Source organism: Oncorhynchus mykiss, chromosome 21 (assembly GCF_013265735.2).
Source record: "Oncorhynchus mykiss isolate Arlee chromosome 21, USDA_OmykA_1.1, whole genome shotgun sequence".
Classification (NCBI taxonomy): domain Eukaryota; kingdom Metazoa; phylum Chordata; class Actinopteri; order Salmoniformes; family Salmonidae; genus Oncorhynchus; species Oncorhynchus mykiss.
The window spans coordinates 7,995,279-8,011,767 of NC_048585.1; the positions used below are offsets into that span (position 1 = coordinate 7,995,279).

The window sequence follows — 16,489 nt, forward strand, 5'->3', positions numbered from 1 at the left end:
ATATCTTCCAGCTGGCGACCGAAGTCAGCTTACAGGCACCTGGCCCGCCACAAGGAGTCTAGAGCGCGAACAGGACAAGGATATCCTGGCCCGCCACAAGGAGTCGCTAGAGCACGAATGGGACAAGGATATCCTGGCCGGCCACAAGGAGTCGCTAGAGCGCGAATGGGACAAGGACATCCTGGCCCGCCACAAGGAGTCTAGAGCGCGAACAGGACAAGGGCATCCTGGCCGGCCAAACCCTCCCCTAACCCGGACAACGCTGGGCCAAACCCTCCCCTAACCCGGACAATGCTGGGCCAAACCCTCCCCTAACCCGGACGACGCTGGGCCAAACCCTCCCCTAACCCGGACGACGCTGGGCGAATTGTGCGTCGCCTCATAAGGTCTCCCGGTCACGGCCGGCTGTGACACAGCCTGGGATCGAACCCGGGTCTGTAATGATGCCACAAGCAATGCGATGCGTACCTTAGACCGCCGCGCCACTCTAGAGGCCCGAGAACTAGTTTTGATCAGTTCTGAAAACAAAATGTCTCTCCATTTAAAAAGACAGAGAACAAGTTATGACGGAAACAAACTGCAGTTTTGGTGCAGGTACAGACAACTAACGCAAAACTATACTGTGATATCATCCCAAATAAATATCCTGATATGTAACGATCAACCCCCCCCCCCCTCCCCCCATCACTAATAATAATGATTTGAAAGTCTGAGAATTTACTGAACACTGTTATGGATACACACACACACACACACACACACACACACACACATTACCAACCACAACACACACACACACATTACCAACCACAACACACACACACACACACACACACACACACAACCAACCACAACAACACACAAGGAAGAAGAATGATGATGGTAAAAGTCATATTATATAGCCAGATTTGAAACCCATTGTAATCTATGGAATACATTCAAACCCACCTGTTTACCAAACGGCAGGTATGAAGAGTAGATAAACAAGTATGGATAACTTAAATAACCACTGAAACTTTACAGAGCACAGAGCCAGTCTCCACTTCTTAGCATAGAGCCAGTCTCCACTTCTTAGCATAGAGCCAGTCTCCACTTCTTAGCGTAGAGCCAGTCTCCACTTCTTAGCATAGAGCCAGTCTCCACTTCTTAGCATAGAGCCAGTCTCCACTTCTTAGCATAGAGCCAGTCTCCACTTCTTAGCGTAGAGCCAGTCTCCACTTCTTAGCACAGAGCCAGTCTCCACTTCTTAGCATAGAGCCAGTCTCCACTTCTTAGCATAGAGCCAGTCTCCACTTCTTAGCGTAGAGCCGGTCTCCACTTCTTAGCGTAGAGCCAGTCTCCACTTCTTAGCATAGAGCCAGTCTCCACTTCTTAGCATAGAGCCAGTCTCCACTTCTTAGCGTAGAGCCAGTCTCAACTTCTTAGCATAGAGCCAGTCTCCACTTCTTAGCATAGAGCCAGTCTCCACTTCTTAGCATAGAGCCAGTCTCCACTTCTTAGCGTAGAGCCAGTCTCCACTTCTTAGCACAGAGCCAGTCTCCACTTCTTAGCACAGAGCCAGTCTCCACTTCTTAGCGTAGAGCCGGTCTCCACTTCTTAGCGTAGAGCCGGTCTCCACTTCTTAGCGTAGAGCCAGTCTCCACTTCTTAGCATAGTGCCAGTCTCCACTTCTTAGCATAGAGCCAGTCTCCACTTCTTAGCATAGAGCCAGTCTCCACTTCTTAGCATAGAGCCAGTCTCCACTTCTTAGCATAGAGCCAGTCTCCACTTCTTAGCATAGAGCCAGTCTCCACTTCTTAGCATAGAGCCAGTCTCCACTTCTTAGCATAGAGCCAGTCTCCACTTCTTAGCATAGAGCCAGTCTCCACTTCTTAGCATAGAGCCAGTCTCCACTTCTTAGCATAGAGCCAGTCTCCACTTCTTAGCATAGAGCCAGTCTCCACTTCTTAGCATAGAGCCAGTCTCCACTTCTTAGCATAGAGCCAGTCTCCACTTCTTAGCATAGAGCCAGTCTCCACTTCTTAGCATAGAGCCAGTCTCCACTTCTTAGCGCAGATCCAGTCTCCACTTCTTAGCAAAGAGCCAGTCTCCACTTCTTAGCACAGAGCTAGTCTGCACTTCTTAGCACAGAGCTAGTCTACACTTCTTAGCGTAGAGCCAGTCTCCACTTCTTAGCATAGAGCTAGTCTACACTTCTTAGCTAGTGGTGCTGTTGAGTTCCTTTGTGTGATTGAGTCATTGACTCAGTGGCAGCTGACCAGCATGCCCAGGACAGCTGCACAACAGTAGCTAACGAGCACAGCAGTGTAGTGACCTGCATGGCACTGCGAGTGTCAGCGTGTGTGTGTGGCTAATATTGTTTGACACACACACACACAGACAAAGAGAGTAACGCTGAGTCAACAGAAACACGTAGGTGTTGATGGGAGGGCCAGACAGACCCTGGAACTGGCCTCTCCACTCTACATAATGAACAATACCCGGGGGCTAACCCCAGTTCCCCTGCTGTACCCGGGGGCTAACCCCAGTTCCCCTGCTGTACCCGGGGGCTAACCCCAGTTCCCCTGCTGTACCCGGGGGCTAACCCCAGTTCCCCTGCTGTACCCAGTGGCTAACCCCAGTTCCCCTGCTGTACCTGGCAGCTAACCCCAGTTCCCCTGCTGTACCCAGTAGCTAACCCCAGTTCCCCTGCGGCTAACCCCAGTTCCCCTGCTGTACCCGGGGGCTAACAACAGTTCCCCTGCGGCTAACCCCAGTTCCCCTGCTGTACCCGGGGGCTAACCCCAGTTCCCCTGCGGCTAACCCCAGTTCCCCTGCTGTACCCGGGGGCTAACCCCAGTTCCCCTGCTGTACCCAGTAACTAACAGTTACACAACACATAGCTAGCATGATGCAACATGGACTCAATATTTCTAATCAGTTAAGTACACAGATATCATAACAGGTGCAGCGAATGCTTGTCTTTCTAGCTCCAACAGTACAGTAATATATAATGTTTCTAGCTCCAACAGTACAGTAATATATAATGTTTGTGTTTCTAGCTCCAACAGTACAGTAATATATAATGTTTCTAACTCCAACAGTACAGTAATATATAATGTTTCTAACTCCAACAGTACAGTAATATATCATGTTTCTAACTCCAACAGTACAGTAATATATAATGTTTCTAACTCCAACAGTACAGTAATATATAATGTTTCTAACTCCAACAGTACAGTAATATATAATGTTTCTAACTCCAACAGTACAGTAATATATAATGTTTGTTTCTAACTCCAACAGTACAGTAATATATAATGTTTGTGTTTCTAGCTCCAACAGTACAGTAATATATAATGTTTGTGTTTCTAGTTAACAGTGCAGTAATATATAATGTTACTAGAGCACCGGGTGGTAGCGGGCTAGAGCACCGGGTGGTAGCGGGCTAGAGCACCGGGTGGTAGCGGGCTAGAGCACCGGGTGGTAGCGGGCTAGAGCACCGGGTGGTAGCGGGCTAGAGCACCGGGTGGTAGCGGGCTAGAGCACCGGGTGGTAGCAGGCTAGTAACAGTGACTAAAGTTCAGGGCAGGGTACTGGGCGGAGACTAACAGTCTGATGGCCTGGAGATAGAAGCTGTTGTTCAGTTTCTCTGTCCCAGCTTCGATGCACATGTACTGTCTCCACCTTCTAGATGGTAGAAGGGAGAACAGGCAGTGGCTCGGGTCCTTTATGATCTTCTAGATGGTAGAAGGGAGAACAGGCAGTGGCTCGGGTGGCTGGGGTCCTTGATGATCTTCTAGATGGTAGAGGGGAGAACAGGCAGTGGCTCGGGTGGCTGGGGTCCTTGATGATCTTCTAGATGGTAGAGGGGAGAACAGGCAGTGGCTCGGGTCCTTTATGATCTTCTAGATGGTAGAAGGGAGAACAGGCAGTGGCTCGGGTCCTTGATGATCTTCTAGATGGTAGAAGGGAGAACAGGCAGTGGCTCGGGTGGCTGGGGTCCTTGATGATCTTCTAGATGGTAGAGGGGAGAACAGGCAGTGGCTCGGGTGGCTGGGGTCCTTGATGATCTTCTAGATGGTAGAGGGGAGAACAGGCAGTGGCTCGGGTGGCTGGGGTCCTTGATGATCTTCTAGATGGTAGAGGGGAGAACAGGCAGTGGCTCGGGTGGCTGGGGTGCTTGATGATCAAATCAAAATGTTATTTGTCCCATGCGCCGAATACAAACAGGTGTAGACCGTACTGTGAAATGTTTACAGACAAGCCCTTAACCAACGAGCGGTTGCCACACCAGGCAGTGATGCAACCGGTCAGGATGTTCTCATCTTCTTGGCTGATACCGATATACAATATTTTCCTTGCCAAAAACAATTAGAACGATACTAAAAATGTTGGCGGCCTTTTAAGCCTTCTAGTTAAATAGTTAACACACACGCGGATGCAGAGGTCTAAGGCACTGCATCTCAGAGCAAGAGGCGTCACTACAGTCCCTGGTTCGAATCCAGGCTGTACCACATCGGGCCGTGATTGGGAGTCCCATAGTGCGGCCCACAATTAGCCCAGCGTCGTCTGGGTTTGGCTGAGGTAGGCAGTCATTGTAAATAAGAATGCGTTCTTAACTGACTTGCTAGTTAAATAAAGGTTACACACACACCACACACACACACACACACCACACTGACCCAAAAGTTAATTTGTTGGCATTTACGTATGTCCCCATTACCAGTGAAAACATAATCAATACCTTTTTGTTTAACTTAATTGCTGTGCTGTTTGGTTGTTCAGTCATTTCATTCTCAACCAGGATTGCTACGGAACGCCGTTGGGGCCGTTGCCACGGAACGCCGCTGGGGACGTTGCTACGGAACGCCGTTGGGGCCGTTGCCACGGAACGCCGTTGGGGCCGTTGCCACGGAACGCCGTTGGGGCCGTTGCCACGGAACGCCGTTTGTATTAAAACACGTCAATTAAGCTTGTTGACCAATCAGGACCTGAATATGACGTCACATGATAATGTAACGCATTAATAATTTGTTTACGTAGTTATTACACATTGATTAGACGATCCCTCGTATTTCATATATCACAACGATTCATCATCGTTGCTATGATGCTGGTCAAGTTGTCTCGCGCACCTACAGTGCTGGTCGTTTAAGAAAGCTAGCTAGCTCATGGAGGCAAACAACGTTCTTCCCCCAAAACAACAATCTGTTTCAGTAGCTATAGATACAGTGCCTTGCGAAAGTATTCGGCCCCCTTGAACTTTGCGACCTTTTGCCACATTTCAGGCTTCAAACATAAAGATATAAAACTGTATTTTTTTGTGAAGAATCAACAACAAGTGGGACACAATGATGAAGTGGAACGACATTTATTGGATATTTCAAACTTTTTTAACAAATCAAAAACTGAAAAATTGGGCGTGCAAAATTGGGCGTGCAAAATAACTCCGGTAGGGCAACATCTGAAAAACAGCACACTTGGTAGTGTGTAACGGTGCTCGACCAGTCGGCGAAAGACAACATAACCCACGACAGAGAACGGTTGATTGTCAAGGGGAATGAACTCCATTATCTTGGCTTTAATGGTTTTCGCCTTTTGCGTTGTCTTGCTGAAATGTTCTTACTCTTTCAAATGACTGGACTTGTTGACTGCTCGATCCACACAGCAGACATTGTGGGCTAGGTTAGGAATGCTATTTTGCACAATGTAGCGCAAAAATCTACTTGGCGTCATTACGTCATGCATCTTCGTTATATAGGTATGCGCGTCAGCTTTGGCGTTAAACAAGACATCGGGCCGATATTAACGTTGGCATGTTTAGCTAATATCGCCCGATTACGATATGTTACGATCGTGCCTCCCTAGTGGCAACTGCTCGGCATCTGACCATAACGCGCTAGAGAGGGTAGTGTGTACGGCCCAGTAAATCACTGGGGCCAAGCTTCCTGCCATCCAGGACCTATATAATAGGCAGTGTCAGAGGAAGGCCCAAAAATTGTCAAAGACTCCAATCACCCAAGTCATAGACAGTTCGCTCTGTTCTGGTGCCGTACCAGGTGGTGATACAGCCCGACAGACAGGATGCTCTCAATGGCGCATCTGTAAAAGAATGTGAGGATCTTATGGGCCACGCCTAATTTCTTCAGCCTCCTGGAGGTTGAAGAGGCAGTCGCTGTGTCTTCTTCACCACATTGTCTGTGTGGATGGATCATTTCAGGTTGTCAGTGCACGCTGAGGAACTTCAAACATCTTCACCCTCTCCACTGTGGCCCATCGATGTGGATGTGATCTCTCTGTTGTCTCCTGAAGTCCACAATCAGCTCCTTCCGTTATGTTGAGGTAAGAGGTTTTGTCCTGGCACCACTCCGCCAGGGCCCTCCCCTCCTCCCTGTAGGCTGTCTTGTCATTGTTGGCAAATCAGCACTACCACTGTTGTGTCATCAGCAAACTTGATGATTGAGTTGGAGACGTGCACAGCCAAGCAGTACAGGAGGGGATCTAGCACCCAGTTACATAGGGCTGGGCTCAGAACCAGGACCCCGAGCTCAGTGATGAGCTTGGAGGGCACTATGGTGTTGAAAGCTGCGCTGTAGTCGATGAACAGCATTCTTACATAGGTATTCATCTTGTCCAGATGGGATAGGGCAGTGTGCATGCAACGGCAATTGAGTCATCTGTTGGGGCGGCACACAAATTGTAGAGGGTCTAGGGATTCAGGTAAGATGATGTGATCTCTAACTAGTGGGTCTAGGGCTTCAGGTAAGGTGATGTGATCCTTAACGAGTGGGTCTAGGGCTTCAGGTAAGGTGATATGATCCTTAACTAGTGGGTTTAGGGCTTCGGGTAAGATGATCCTTAACTAGTGTGTTTAGGGCTTCGGGTAAGATGATATGATCCTTAACTAGTGGGTTTAGGGCTTCGGGTAAGGTGCAGGAGATATGATCCTTAACTAGTGGGTTTAGGGCTTCGGGTAAGATGACAGAAGTGACAGAAGTGAGTGCAGTGGGGCGATGGTCATTTAGTTCAGGTACTTTTGCCTTCTTGGGTAAAGGAACAATGGTGGACATCTTGAAGTAAGTGGGGTAGAGAGAGACTGAATCCGTCCGTAAACACTCCAACCAGCTGGTCTACACATGCTCTGAGGACTCGGGATGCTGTCTGGGCCGGCAGCCTTGTGAGGGCTAATAAACTATTTTGACTTAGATGCCGGTTACCTAGTATTGACTAACGTTAACTAGCGAGCGGCTGGACAGTTGGCACCGAAATACCGACTGGCCGTCTGGTCAGCCACTCCTCATAAAAAGTTGCCCTTGTGTGTGTTGTTCTGGCTTGGTCGCATAACGTTAGCTGGATATCTAACTAGTTTCGTTTAAATTAAACAAGGTAACAACGTTAAATACAGGTTTTTATACTTTATACTTGTATTATCAAAACGTCACAACATCAAATTAACGTTAGAGCTACGGCAGACTGTTTTTCCTCCGGTATCATCAGCACACGTTTACCGCACATTGAGCCACCATAACGCTCCCGGTGAAAGACTCCCGAGGCCCGTTGAACAAAGTCAATTCAGAAGTAAACCGATATTTTATAATGTCTCACCTTATTGTTATACTTTTATCTTCATCGTCTCCGTCCGTCAGTACATCCCTAAATCGTCAGGAATTACCCAAAAAAGCACTTCTAGTTTGTCTGTTTAGCTCGGCTAAGGGTTCAGAACAGGAATTTCAGGAGTCGATTTCTTGCGGCGTGTCGATTCAACGGAACGGGAAACGTCACATTTTCGTTGGGGTCATGACCACAGGAAGAAGTTCTCCCCCACAAATTATTTTATTTCCAATAAAACGTGTTTTAAATAAACGTAATTTCCTTCACGACAAGTCTGTGGCTAGATATATGTTTTTTTGGAGGATCCCTCTTCTGATAACAATTCCATAAATGTTTTGAAAGGGAATATTTGACTATTCTGACAGATTGATTAGATAAATCTTATTTATTAGATATGAGGTGGTTCTACTCCTTCTACTCTCTGATACAGTCAAAGATTGACTGTCGTTGACAATGTCAAAGATACTGATACAATTATAGCTTAAAATATAAATAAACGTTCATTAAAAAACAGCTTATAAACGCTCTGGACGGCGAACCAATCAGAGGAATTAAAGCGTTGGATCCCGCCCCTTTTTGTACTTCACATCCGGAGTCTCCGCCCTACTACTTCCTCTTTCCCAGTTCGCAGTCAGCGAGAGACACCATGAAGGCGTCTGGCACAGTATGTAAAATAGTTTATTTAACCTTTTTAAGTCACATAAAGCCAGTTATTTAGACAGATTTGAGCACACATTGCTTCAATCGTTTGAAGTATGTAGTCACATGATGCTAAATCGATAAATAGTTCAATTTTTTTCGGCTTTAAAAAACTGAAGCCTCCGCGGCTGTAACATGGCGTCCACGTTTGAGATTTTGGACCATGTGGGGCCCATAGAGAAACAATGCAGCTAGCTAGGAAAATATGTGGCAACAGTGAACCAAACAAATATGCCCGTCTTATGTATTTAGCCACCTCCAAACAATTTGTCTTCTGTACACTTCTTCTCAAAGTGTGTTAAAATGTCCGCGAAGTGCTAACTAACATGTATCTAGTAGCCTAGATTGCTAACTTTAGTAAGCTAGTTGCCACATACCTGGCCAGGCGTAGGCCGCGTTGCTAGTCGGCTAACTTGGCCAGTTAGCGAATACAAATCTCGTAGCTAATTATCCTCTCCAGACACATGTTAGCTGCCCATCCTGTTTCTCAATCCCGAAACAAGTCATTAGTTGGGTTGTTAACTGGAAGTAGTTGTTAGTTATAGCTAGCTAGTGTCATTCAGAACTGTAAAATATCAAAGTTAGCAGGCTAAGATTGGCTGGCTACCAAGCTAAATACATTGCGCCTGGTACATGAAGCAAACGTAATGTTGACATCCTTGCAGTTGACTGTAGGAAATGTCATGCATTGTATTCATTTAATTTAGATTTACGAATTGCAATGCACCCTAACCCAAAGGCCATATCAAATAAATGGTATGATCTTGTCAGGTGTGCTAAAATCAACACGATGTACCTTGTCGCCTTTCTCTGATGCTGATGTGCCGTTGAAAGTGAATCCAAGGTTCAACATTTTAATACATATGTGTCTTATCCAGTGTCCATCATAGTCTTCAAGTTAGCAACTGGTATCTATGGACAACTATGGACATTGTATTGCACGTTACTCACATTTCTTCCTCTCCTGCTCCATCCACACAGCTTCGGGAGTACAAAGTCGTTGGGCGCCTCCTGCCCTCGGTTAAGAACCCCACCCCTCCTCTCTACCGCATGAGGATCTTCGCTCCTAACCACGTGGTGGCCAAGTCTCGCTTCTGGTACTTTGTCTCCCAGCTGAGGAAGATGAAGAAGGCCAACGGAGAGACAGTCTACTGTGGTCTGGTAGGTAGCACAGGGGACAGGGTGGGCTCATGGGTGGGATTGGGGAAACAAATGAACTGCCAAGATTCACCAGTATTGAATGCATATGTTCTTTAATGTGTTTCAGTATGTGCCAATAAACTATTATGGAAATGGATGGTGTCAGTGGTCTGGCTGGAAGTCAGTATTACTGTTGCACACATGAAGTAGTTTAAAGACACTGCCCTTTAAAGAGAGATTACAGGAGAAAGGAAACTGTTGATGCGTTTGACCGGTATTAGATTTGTATGTAAAAAAAATCAATCGATGCATTGTTTGTCTGGTGATCCTCTCCTGGAGAAATGAGACGTTTTCAGGGTAAACATCCTCTCCTGGAGAAATGAGACGTTTTCAGGGTAAACATCCTCTCCTGGAGACATGAGACGTTTTCAGGGTAAACATCCTCTCCTGGAGACATGAGACGTTTTCAGGGTAAACATCCTCTCCTGGAGACATGAGACGTTTTCAGGGTAAACATCCTCTCCTGGAGAAATGAGACGTTTTCAGGGTAAACATCCTCTCCTGGAGAAATGAGACGTTTTCAGGGTAAACATCCTCTCCTGGAGAAATGAGACGTTTTCAGGGTAAACATCCTCTCCTGGAGACATGAGACGTTTTCAGGGTAAACATCCTCTCCTGGAGACATGAGACGTTTTCAGGGTAAACATGAGTAAAGGCTATGCATGTACCCCAGTGTTGTCACGATACCTGAATTTAGACTTGGATACCTGCTTCAGTGTCAGGATACTCAATATCATCACAATATATTCAAAACGATGCCACAGCAAACAAAACAAAAATGTCACCTGATCCAGATGGAGGAACTCAGCTACTGTTCTGTATCTTGGAGTTTTTATTTCATTTGGTTTCTTTTTACTTTAGCCTTTATTTAACTAGGCAAGTCACCGAAGAACAAATTCTTCTTTACAGTGACGGCCAAACCCGGACGATGCCGGGCCAGTTGTGTTATGGGTGACGCACAATGAATCAGTCATACATTTGATTTGATTGGATTGTTCTTTTGTAGATTAGTAAAAACTCAGTTTTAATAATTTACTTAAAAGGAACATTTCTAGATAAACTTAATTAAATGGAGATGTAGACTAGGTCTTATTCACGGTACAGGAGAATGTGGACCAAGGCACTCTGTATATAATTAATTTAAATGCCTTTAGTTTGGCATGTTCAATAGAAACGTTTTTTTTTTTTAAACCGATGTGTTATTCAGCTTGTTTTGAGCTGATTTCACGGGGCTGCAGATAACCAACAACCCCTTCTGTTTAGGACTAGCATTGAACTGATAGACTTGAACCTCTCAATCGCGTGAGACCCGTTTGACGGAATGTAACCAAATCCCTGTACTGGATAATTTTCAGTATACCGTGCATCCCTAACGTCCCTCTGCCATTTCTGTATAAGTCAGGTTAAACCTTATAGAATGAGGCAACTTCCTGTCTGCCAATTAGGTGTCGGTCAGGAAGTTGTCTTGTTCTGTAAGGTTGAACCTGTCAGTCAGGAAGTTGTCTCGTTCTGTAAGGTTGAACCTGTCGGTCAGTTAGGTGTCAGTCAGGAAGTTGTCTCGTTTTGTAAGGTTGAACCTTGTCTAATGAACTGTTATTTCCCCCACCTCTGTCTCAGGTGCACGAGAAGACTCCCCTGAAGGTGAAGAACTTTGGCATCTGGTTGCGTTACGACTCCCGTAGCGGAACCCACAACATGTACCGAGAATACAGAGACCTGACCACCTCTGCAGCAGTCACCCAGTGCTGTGAGTATGTCCCAGTGCTGTGAGTATGTCTGTCTGACAGTCTGGAGAGTATGTCCCAGTGTGGCCCCATGTCCTGCAGTCTGTCTGATAGTCTGGAGTGCACTGGACCGTTACCCAGTGCTGTGAGTGTGTCCCTGTTTGGCCCCAGTCTGTCTGACAGTCTGGAGAACACTGGGTTTAACCCATTGATGCATTGGACAGACATTTATAAGATCATTATTAGACGGTTCCTCATGAGCTGTTTAGGGAAACAGCTTGTAGCTGCTGTAGATCCGTCCCAGGAGAACGGAGAGTGAATTTAGAGTTAACTGTGTGAACGTTGAGTTGGCACATAAACCCAACGTGCGTTGTCTCTGTGCGTTGTCTCTGTGTGTTGGGTTTGGGCGCTATGCAGATGTACATACGGTTTCTGTATCATACCGGTACTATCGGAAGTGTACCTAAGTTGCACCCCCCCCAAAATAAATAAATCTGCGACACAGAAAACAATTTAGTCAACCTGGATCTTGATTATTTCTACTGTAACCCAGAAGCTTGATCTCGACAGCTAATATTTAGCTAGGAAGTTAGCAAACCAAATTTAATTTACTCAGTACATCTTAGTTGGCAAGCCAGATGCTTAGCTGGAGCCCAGGCCGGAGATCATTTACAGGCCTACTGTGTCTGATCTTGTCGTGTCAGAAATCAAACCATCAGACCGCTGTTGTCTTCCAGCAGCTACACGTGCTCATGGAAGTGAAACCAACGTTCTACAATCCACACCTAAAGCTTTGAGACGTGAACCTAATCTGCCCCCCCCCCCAGCAGCAGGCCTGAAATTAAATCAGTGAGACGTTGCTTAATTTTCCCTCCTAAAGGTCTTGATAAATCTTTCTTGGGGGGGTAAATACTAACTTGGCCAGTCTTCCAGGAGGGCAGTTGGGGGTGGTTGTCACTAGCTGTGTTTTTGTTATTCTGATGTTGTGTCTGTGTGTCCTCCAGATCGTGATATGGGCGCTCGCCATCGTGCCCGTGCCCACTCCATCCACATCATGAAGGTCCAGGAGATCGCTGCCAATAAATGCCGCAGACCTGCCATCAAGCAGTTCCACGTAAGTCTTCTCACATCGTATATCATCCACCCGAGGTACCGGGTCTAGGTCAACTCACATCCACCCGAGGGACCGGGTCTAGGTCAACTCACATCGTATATCATCCACCCGAGGTGCTACTGCCCGTTACCGGGTCTAGGTCAGACTGTTCTCTGTGCTACGGTACCGGGTCTAGGTCAGACTGTTCTCTGCGCCAAGTCTAGGTCCAAGAGGGTCCTTAACAGCTTCTTACCCCCAAGACTGCTGAGCACACTGCTGCTACTCACTGTTTATTATCTATGCATAGTCACTTTACCCCTACCTACATGTACATAGTACCTCAACTAACCTGTACCCCCACACATTGACTCGGTACAGGTACCACCTGTATATAGCCTCATTACTAACCTGTACCCCAGCACATTGACTCTACTGGTACCCCGTCTATATAGCCTCATTACTAACCTGTACCCCAGCACATTGACTCTACTGGTACCCCGTCTATATAGCCTCATTACTAACCTGTACCCCAGCACATTGACTCTACTGGTACCCCCTGTATATAGCCTCATTACTAACCTGTACCCCCACACATTGACTAGGTACTGGTACCCTGTATATAGCCTCATTACTAACCTGTACCCCAGCACATTGACTCTACTGGTACCCCGTCTATATAGCCTCATTACTAACCTGTACCTCAACTAACCTGTACCCCCACACATTGACTCGGTACAGGTACCACCTGTATATAGCCTCATTACTAACCTGTACCCCAGCACATTGACTCTACTGGTACCCCGTCTATATAGCCTCATTACTAACCTGTACCCCAGCACATTGACTCTACTGGTACCCTGTCTATATAGTTGCTCTGGAAAAAAGAGCGTCTGCTAAATGACTCCAATGTGAATGTTATTGTGAGCGTATCGTAATGCCAGGGTGTATTGTGTCTAGCTGTTTTAACTGAGTCTGATGTGCCGCGGGTCTCTGGCCTGGCGCTGTATTGGTCAGCTCCGGATATAAAACCTGCCAGACAAAACACCAGATTCCTCTTCCAGATGTAATGTTCCTGGTCTTAAAACCTGGCGTGTTTTTGAATCTGGCTACATGCTGATGCTACCGCCTGTAAAATTAGTGTGGTGTTGTAATTTCAATGGATGATTGGCAAAACTGTTTCCCCCCCCCCTAGTTATCTAACCCCCCCCCCCCCGCCACTTTAAGGCAAATTCTATATATTTCTACTCATTTTTAAATGATTGTAGTTATGATGACTGTAGGTTTCTGCCGTTCAAATAAACCCAGCTAAGTGTTAGCATGGCGGCTGTGTGCCTTGTTTTCTTAATGGAAACGCTAGGAGCTCCGACGCAATCGTTGAACGTTGTTATCCTTATGTACATATTCTTTATCCCCTTACACTGTGTATAAGACAGTAGTTTTGGAATTGTTAGTTAGATTACTTGTTGGTTATTACTGCATTGTCGGAACTAGAAGCACAAGCATTTTGCTACACTCGCATTAACATCTGCTAACCATGTGTATGTGACAAATAAAATTTGATTTGATTTTCGGTTATTGTATCTTAGCGCCTCCTTTTGAGTGTGGCGCTCCTTTTCGTTTAAGTGTTCTTCTCCGACTAACCAGCACCTCGCCTCATTTCTTCTGCCCGTCAGATGAAATGACAGCATGTCTTTGCCTAAAACATCTCCTCTTGTTCTCTCCGCAGGACTCCAAGATCAAGTTCCCCCTGCCCCACAGGGTCCTGCGTCGCCAACACAAGCCCCGCTTCACCACCAAGAGACCAAACACCTTCTTCTAAAGGAAATAACCTCTGTTTTCACTTTGTGCGGCACAATAAAAATTCTAATTGTAGAAAAGAAGCCATTTTGTTTTTGAGTTTAATTTTTGTACATGTTTGGCTAAGAATTGGTTTTGTGATACTTCCGACATGCACGTTTGAAGTGAAGCCTAGTTTCTCTGAGTCATGCGTTGGATTGCATCATGCTTTGCAGGAGGGAGGGTAAGAAATGGTTATCACTGGATATTATGTGAAAAGTTATTAGTTAACACTCAGAAATGTGAAGAGAGAAAATGTATACCTTCGCCACAGATTTGCTACAAAACAGCCCCAAATGATGGCTTTATAATGATCATTTAGAAAGATTATGCGTTGCAATCAATATATGAAAGATAAAAGTTACCACATAATAACATGGTTGAACTCATCTGGATCATCTGTAGGTTGTAATATGCAGTGGTGTGGAAGAGGCCATTTTAACCCCCCTTTATCCAGTAGAAGCTCACATTCTTCAGTTCTTGCGTTTTGTTCTAAAATGACATAGTTTCACACCACTGATATTTGTGAAGGAAATCTTACCCATAACATGAGTTATGTTTGCTGTGTATTTAAATGCTTTATATTTTAAATGTATTTCGTTGTTTTGTGGCACACACACACTGTCCGCATGTCCATTTCCTGTAAGTTGGCGCCATCTCGTGGCTCGAGCGCGTGGTTGTCTGAGGTACCGCGGTCATAGATGTTTTACTGTCATGACGGGGATTTCGTTAAAGGTTAAATACCTGGCAAAGCTTCAGGTAAGTTTGGTGACCGTAAATTCGATAAAGTGAGCAGGAAAATGTAGTCTCAATTCGGTAAAATGAGCGAGGCAAGTTATTCTCCATTGAAATTGTGTTAAACTTCACGTGGGACGCTTTCATGTCTTCCATTCGCGGATGAGACTAAATCTGAGGTAAATATTTTTTTTGCTCAACTCAATAGACCTTAAGTCCAATGTCACATCACACGTTATGTCCGGTGTCAGTTTTGTTCCATTCTAACGTGCTTTTAGGTTGTTGGCTAACGTAACGTAACGAAATGGGTAACGGAGGCCTACGGATATCTGACCGGTCAATGCCCAGACATGCTAAAGGCATACGGTGTTGTCAGAGAACACACATTGTTGCTCAGTGACAGATGAAATGTAACACCAGTATTAATAGCAGTTTAATACAGGTTTCCAAGTGGTTTCAGATGGCATGGTCCTGACGGATCCCCTTGGAAAGCCCTTCTGAAACATGACAGATGAAATGTAACACCAGTATTAATAGCAGTTTAATACAGGTTTCCAAGTGGTTTCAGATGGCATGGTCCTGACGGATCCCCTTGGAAAGCCCTTCTGAAACATGGCAGATGAAATGTAACACCAGTATTAATAGCAGTTTAATACAGGTTTCCAAGTGGTTTCAGATGGCATGGTCCTGACGGATCCCCTTGGAAAGCCCTTCTGAAACATGACAGATGAAATGTAACACCAGTATTAATAGCAGTTTAATACAGGTTTCCAAGTGGTTTCAGATGGCATGGTCCTGACGGATCCCCTTGGAAAGCCCTTCTGAAACATGACAGATGAAATGTAACACCAGTATTAATAGCAGTTTAATACAGGTTTCCAAGTGGTTTCAGATGGCATGGTCCTGACGGATCCCCTTGGAAAGCCCTTCTGAAACATGGCAGATGAAATGTAACACCAGTATTAATAGCAGTTTAATACAGGTTTCCAAGTGGTTTCAGATGGCATGGTCCTGACAGATCCCCTTGGAAAGCCCTTCTGAAACAAAAGTAATGTCATGGATCAGAAACCCAGTCAGTATCTGGTGTGGATCAGAAACAGTCAGTATCTGGTGTGGATCAGAAACCCAGTCAGTATCTGGTGTGGATCAGAAAACCAGTCAGTATCTGGTGTGGATCAGAAACACAGTCAGTATCTGGTGTGGATCAGAAACCCAGTCAGTATCTGGTGTGGATCAGAAACCCAGTCAGTATCTGGTGTGGATCAGAAAACCAGTCAGTATCTGGTGTGGATCAGAAACACAGTCAGTATCTGGTGTGGATCAGAAACCCAGTCAGTATCTGGTGTGGATCAGAAACCCAGTCAGTATCTGGTGTGGATCAGAAAACCAGTCAGTATCTGGTGTGGATCAGAAAACCAGTCAGTATCTGGTGTGGATCAGAAACCCAGTCAGTATCTGGTGTGATCAGAAAACCAGTCAGTATCTGGTGTGACCACCATTTGTCTCCTTCGCATAGAGTTGATCAGGCTGTTGATTGTGGGATGTTGTCCTACTCCTCTTCAATGGCTGTGTGAAGTTGCTGCTTATTGGCAGGAACTGGAACACGGTC

The 16,489-nt window shown here is 45.8% G+C and overlaps 2 protein-coding genes and 1 non-coding gene across 24 annotated transcripts in view; 2 read left to right on the plus strand and 1 right to left on the minus strand.

The window, feature by feature from the left end:
• LOC110515713 (exportin-T) overlaps positions 1-7,763 on the minus strand; it is a 57,544-nt gene extending 49,781 nt beyond the window's left edge. For 20 of the 21 annotated variants that reach the window (XM_036956747.1, XM_036956740.1, XM_036956735.1 and 17 more), the window contains exon 1: positions 7,588-7,763. The gene's annotated coding sequence lies outside the window, so the exon portion shown is untranslated. The remainder of the gene's footprint in view (positions 1-7,587) is intronic. The other variant, XM_036956753.1, reaches the window with a different exon arrangement.
• Positions 7,764-8,136: 373 nt separating this feature from the next.
• Positions 8,137-14,190, plus strand: LOC118942853 (60S ribosomal protein L18a). Of its 2 annotated transcripts, none has more exons than XM_036956762.1 (5): positions 8,137-8,257; positions 9,274-9,453; positions 11,110-11,239; positions 12,221-12,330; positions 14,036-14,190. In XM_036956762.1, exons 1-5 carry the CDS (start codon positions 8,240-8,242, stop codon positions 14,126-14,128), a joined length of 531 nt encoding a protein of 176 aa, XP_036812657.1. In that variant the 5' UTR covers positions 8,137-8,239; the 3' UTR covers positions 14,129-14,190. The 2 variants fall into 2 exon arrangements, with proteins under 2 accessions (XP_036812657.1, XP_036812656.1); XM_036956761.1 differs by lacking the exon at positions 14,036-14,190 and adding an exon at positions 12,400-12,427 and having other exon boundaries at positions 8,157-8,257; positions 12,221-12,365.
• On the plus strand, positions 9,013-9,147 carry LOC118943012. The gene has a single exon (XR_005038749.1). It is a non-coding gene; the product is annotated as a small nucleolar RNA SNORA68 (small nucleolar RNA).
• Positions 14,191-16,489: the final 2,299 nt, after the last annotated feature.